General features: G+C 35.5%; 1 protein-coding gene across 9 annotated transcripts in view; it reads right to left on the reverse strand.

Moving 5' to 3' along the window:
• The window catches only part of DOCK7 (dedicator of cytokinesis 7), a 227,551-nt gene that overhangs the window by 68,781 nt on the left and 152,770 nt on the right, over positions 1-6,000 (reverse strand). For 5 of the 9 annotated variants that reach the window (XM_045035944.1, XM_045035942.1, XM_045035945.1 and 2 more), the window contains exons 23-25: positions 3,445-3,537; positions 2,169-2,258; positions 1,131-1,226 (exon numbers count right to left, since the gene is read on the reverse strand). In XM_045035944.1, the coding sequence (XP_044891879.1) occupies positions 1,131-1,226; positions 2,169-2,258; positions 3,445-3,537 (279 nt within the window). The remainder of the gene's footprint in view (positions 1-1,130; positions 1,227-2,168; positions 2,259-3,444; positions 3,538-6,000) is intronic. The other 4 variants (XM_045035947.1, XM_045035949.1, XM_045035948.1 and 1 more) reach the window with 1 other exon arrangement.

Here is a 6,000-nt window from a genome sequence, read left to right on the forward strand (position 1 = left end):
ATATCAATTCTTAACACAACAATGTGATAACAGTAATAGAGAATTCAGGGAAATTGAAGCCAAGTTTCAACAATTAGTAAATAGCACAGCCAAGACTTAAACTGCAGCCTTTTGACTATTTTAAAGAATCTGAACATACATATAAGACTCAAAAAATAAGTCAAAATTTCAATGGGATCTTATACTAAAAGCACAAGAATTACAAAATTAGCTGCCTATCACTTACATAGGGTCCCTGACTTATTTTCTTTTGTAGATTAGTAAATCTTTAAGAAAAAATGTCTTCTTATCCCTAATATAGGCAACATTCAATGCTGAGAATGATCCTATGATATACTCTGAAAACTCCTTTTGTTTCTTCCATTCTTTTCTTGTTTTGTTTTCTTATTTTTGTACACATTTCTCTTTTGCAAGGAAAAATTTCAAGGACTTCAGCTTTCTAGAGGCTGAACAGGAAGATCCCTAGGGCCTGAACACCTGAGTTTGAATCACAGTTCTGCTATCTAGAAGCTACATCAACTTCAATAAGTTACTTAATCTCTCTGTGCCTGGGTAACACGCAGCTCACAGGGGCGGTGCCACCACACTGTATGCACTCGGTAAATTTTTATTGCTTTTGTGTATATATGTGTTTATGTGTGTGCAAATATTTATTAAGATATTAATTCGTTTGTTTTTAATACCATTTATTGAATTGAGTGACAAGCGTTGTGGGCTTTTTTTTCTTTTTTCTTGGCTGTAACTGGCATTTCCCTAAGAGCTTTCTAACCATAAAAGCAGTGAGTACCTTATAAAGCTCTTTTTATCTGTTTGGGATGAAGTCTATAATACCGCCATCATACAGTAGCCACATTCAGACTAAAGAACAATGTACCACGTTTCCCTTAAAAAGATAGCTGCTTCTGCAGCCATCTCTAGAAAAGTGGTTAACGAGAGCTTCCTAAGTCCACCTCAATTGTGCCGAGTGTCCACAGTGTTTATTTAGAGATGTAACACACGTAATTTTGTCTTGGACACACACGTCAAATCATGCGATGGCATCAGAAAAAGATTTTTAGGAGAAAATAATGAGCTAGCACAAAGTTGTTAACTAAGGAAAACAATATTAAAAGTGTGTGTAGGTTGCTCACCATTAACTCAAAAAAGAACCAGGCTTGTTGCAAAGCTGACTCCCGAACGCTGCCACTGCAAACCACCCACTGCAAAGCCAGCTCCTCATGAAAAAGCTATCCAGAAGTAAATCCAAAGTTATTATCAAAGTCATATCTGCTGATAACACAAACCAAATAATAATGCAATTACAAATGAAGATATAATGGGAGTAAGCAAAATAAGGCATGTGAACCATTCAATGATGCAGTGAGGACACCCATTAACGAAACGGCTGTTTATACATGTAAGACAGTGGCATGTTGAACAGCTGAAAAAATTACATGTTATCTTGCAGTAAAATGTAATTTTAAAAGGACAGGTGGGAAAATAGCCTCCTAAATTGTACCTGCAAACAGAAACTAGACCAAAAACTCACAGTTACAAATACTATCTTGTCTGTGCCTTAAATACATATTTCAACATATGCAAATACATTCATGAACTTTGCTGGTACAATTTAGGAAATACCTTTAAAAATTTTAACTTTTGATGTAAGCCATTAATTTTCAAGTTTTCAGGTATTTGAAGTCTTTTTATAAACATAGAAATCTCCTGCCTTATAATGGATATGCATACAAAGCATTTGCAAAATAGTGTATATCAATATGAAAAAGGACTAACAAAACTGTGCATAAGGGAAGCAAATCAACATATCTTACTAAGAGTGATAATTTTTCTAACTCATCTTCCTTTCCCTGGAAATTTAAAACACAAAACAGAAGCAGTTACAGAAACAGAATTCAGAGTTGATACATTTTTTTGGTACTAAAATTTGATGATCAAATTTGATTTCAAACAGTCAATCCCAAAGATATAAACATTATAATAGCATAAAAGAATACACTGAAGTGGTATGCCCAAAAAAGGCATCAGACAAGCAGAGCTTGCTGAAAGGTATTTTTAAACAAATAATTTAAATGCAATTATTATAACATACTGGTTTACTTAAAGAAATCTTACATCTATTTAACTGTTGGAATTTTCCCCCTATATGGATTGTCTTCATATGAATCTACCTTTTTAGTTGGTAAGCGTCCCGTTAATGTTTGTAAGAAACTTGACGTCTCTGTGTGCGAAGACATACGATTACAACTTCGATCCATAGCCTATGGAGTGAAGGTGGATGAATGACGAGATAACATTAAAGTCTGCTGTGGATGACTTTGCAGCTTAAGGATTACATACAGTTTTTAAAATCATTTTATGGTGTTTTCAACAACTGTTTTATTGTTCATCTAATTTTCACCATTTTAAGCTGCTTTAATGACAGTAGGTTAGAAGTATCAAAATGGCTTCTATATATTTTTAGTAAAAAGAGTATTTTAACCACTATATAAATTCAGAGTGCTGCAAAGAATGAAACTTTTATCTCTGTGATCTATACACATGCACACATCTAGTAAGAGAAAGCAAAAAGTAAAAACATACTTCTCACTGGTCTCAGATCAAAAAATCAAGAATTTTATATTCAATAAAGAAAATTAAAAGATTAGAATGGTTTCTCCCACTTTCCAGTAGGATCAAAACCTACTATTCGGTTTTGTCATATACTTCAAATATAAAACACTGTCGATATTAACCATGGAATTACATTCTTCCAGAACAAGAGCATTTTCCTCCAAAGCCAACACACAGATGAGAAGTATATTTTGAGGTATCATGCAATAGTAGCTATCAAGCAACTTGACTTAAGTAAGCAAATCCTAGTTCAATTAATCTAGAAATAAATTTCATACTTTGCAACACAATATAAATTAAAATTCAGTTTGGTTCTGGTACTAAATCTTACAGCATGGGGATTATATACCGTTCAGATTTAATTGCAGTTTGTTACCAATATTTCCAGTCAGTAATTATGAAAAAAAAAAAAAAAAGACAAGATAGTAAATGCTGAATGAAAATGATACAACAGCTACACTTTAAACCAAAAGCCAATGGAAAACTGTCAGGTTTTTTCCATACCAATTTTTTTTTTTAATTCCTACTAAAGATGTACTAGCCCTAAAGTAGAAACTGTTATAAAGCCATTGATTGCATAAGCAGCAGGCACTGAAATACTGACAGGGTATACAAGGAGGGAAGGGAAAGAAGACAGGAAGTAGGAAAGGAGAGCATTACTGGTACAATTGGTGGTATTCATGCATAGTAGTGGGAAAATGTGCTAAGTAAACAAAAATACACACTTTTTAATGATTAAAAAGCAAGCCACTGAAATCATAGTATGTACTAAAAAGTAACGTTCTAAAGGGAAACATCAGCAGCCAATAAAGAAACCTCTAATATAAACACCACCTGTGTTGACTCTGCACTTGGACTGGGGTTGGATCCCCATGGGGCAGCTTTTGGACCACCAGTGTTAACCCAGGAATTGGAGCGATCTAAACCCTAAGCATATAATAGAAAGCAGTTGGAAAGGAAAGAAATATTACATGTGGCATGCTATAAATTATTCCTAAAGAAATCCAGACTTTCCAATGCAAACATATTTTTAATTAGTACTGTTAAAGCAACCAAAATTCTTAGGCACCTAGAAGTATTAGTTCACCAAAATTATATTCATTACATAATGTTTTTTTTAATTTTTTTAATGTTTATTCAATTTTGAGAGAGAGAAAGAGTGACAGAATACAAGCAGGAGATGAGCAAAGAGAGAGAGAGAGAGAGAGAGAGAGAGAGAGAGACAGAATCAGAAGCAGGATCCAGGCTCTGAGCTGTCAGCACAGAGCCCAACGTGGGGCTCAAACCCACAAACCGTGAGATCATGACCCAGGCCAACGTCAGATGCTTATCCAACTGAGCCACCCAGGTGGCTTTTAAATCACAAATATTAAGTTTGTTTTTAAATCACAAATATTAAGTATAGCATTTAAAGATAATTTCTCTTTATGTAAAGGGATCACCTTAGAGAACCAACTAAAGTTCCCATAGTACCATCCCCCCAAACTCTCTTTAAATATGGCACAAATTAGCAACAGACTATTTCCTCTGAACCAACTAGGATTTAAAAGGAAAAAAAAATGTAAGAAGAAAATCATTCTTGTCTAAAAGACTTTACTTTCATGTTGTCATGATTGAAACTTCTGTCCACTGATATTCCATAATTCTATTTGACCCTGCTTCCTCTTTCACTTTCTTTTAGGGACCAATAGGAGAAATCAAGCAAGAAAATTAAGGAAAAAATTAAGAAAATAAATAGGATGACTAATATTTGCTCCTCCCTAAAAATGATGGTGGATTTGGAGTTGCGCTCAGTTTTACAGTGACTGTTAAAATGAAACATAATGGGCTACTATTTTATATAAATATTATAAAGAAAAGCATTATGATGGTACTATCTACAGGAATTATATCTTCATCATTACTATCATTGAAGTTAAGTTAACATGCTACTAATGTGTATGGCCAGAAGAGAATTACATCTGTTCTTCTCTCAAAGAAGTTATGATCCCAGGTGAAGGGATGTTTTAATGTCTTAAGCCTGACTGATCATTACAATCACTGGGAAGTTTTGTAACATTCAGATTCTGGGCCCCAACTCCAGAAAACCTGATTCAGCAACCCGGGCTGTAGCCTGGAATCTGCTAAAAGAACTAGAGCCAGTTGTAAGGGATTTAAGAGGACTCTTGGAGTAAGAATAAAGAAGACAACCCAATACAAGGAGACAACAAATAGGGTGTCAGTATGGACCCAAACCAGAAAGCACCAAAGGAAAGGTAAAAGAAAAACAAGAGTAGTAACAATAATAATCAACTGTGTAGACATTTATATCACCTGGGAAGGTCAACAACAAAAATGTGCAGGGCCTTATGTCTAAACAAATAAGAATCTCTGGGATTGAAGCCCATGTATCAGTATTATGGGAGGGAATGAGGATTAGGGAGAGTGAGGGAGGGAAGACAAACTAACTCTCAAGAGCTTAGGTTTTAGGGAGAATATGTGCCCTATTGTTCTAAAAATAGAAACTGACTGAAATGATATAATAATCACCCATTTCCACTCATTTTTTATACTGAATGTGTAAGATGAGTGAAGTTGAAATCCAAGTTCAACTGCTTACTAACTGTAAAATCTAAGGTAAATTACCTAATCTCTTTTTCAGTTTGTTTGCAATAAAAAAGAATAATGATAGTCTCCCTCATATTGCAAAGATCAAATTAAAAAATGGAACTAAAGGATGCCTGGGTGGCTCAGTCAGTTAAGTGACTGGCACTTGATCTCAGCTCAGGTCATGATCTCACGGGTCATGAGTTTAAGCCAAGGGGCAGCACAGAGCCTGCTTGGGATTCTCTCTCTCTCTCTCTCTCTCTCTCTCTCTCTCTCTCTCTCTGCCCTTCCCAACACACACTGCTCTCTCCTTCACTCTCTCAAAATAAATAAATAAACCTAAAAAAAAAAAAAAGAATAAATATGGAAGTAAATATAGAAAACTCTCAAAAAATAGATCTAGCAGGCGTGCCTGGGTGGCTCAGTAGGTTAAGAATCTGACTCTTGATTTCAGCTCAGGTCATGATCTCACAGAGGTGAGACTGAACCCCCTGTCAGGCCAGAGCAGAGCATGGAGCCTACTTGGGATTCTCTCTCTCCTCTGTCTCTCTGTCCCTCCTCCGCTTATAAGCGTGTGCATGCATACTTGCTCTCTCTCTCTCAAAATAAAAAGAAATAGTTTTGTTTTTGATGTTTATTTTTGAGAGAGAAAAAAAGAGCATGAACCTGGGAGGGGAAGAGAGAAAAGGGGACAGAGGATCTGAAGCAGGCTTTGCAGTGACAGCCCAAAGTGGGGCTTGAACTCACAAACTGCAAGATGATGACCTAAGCCAAAGTCAGACACTTAACCAACTGAGCCACCCA

The sequence above is a fragment of the Felis catus genome, chromosome C1, assembly GCF_018350175.1.
Source record: "Felis catus isolate Fca126 chromosome C1, F.catus_Fca126_mat1.0, whole genome shotgun sequence".
In the NCBI taxonomy this organism is placed as follows: Eukaryota; Metazoa; Chordata; class Mammalia; order Carnivora; family Felidae; genus Felis; species Felis catus.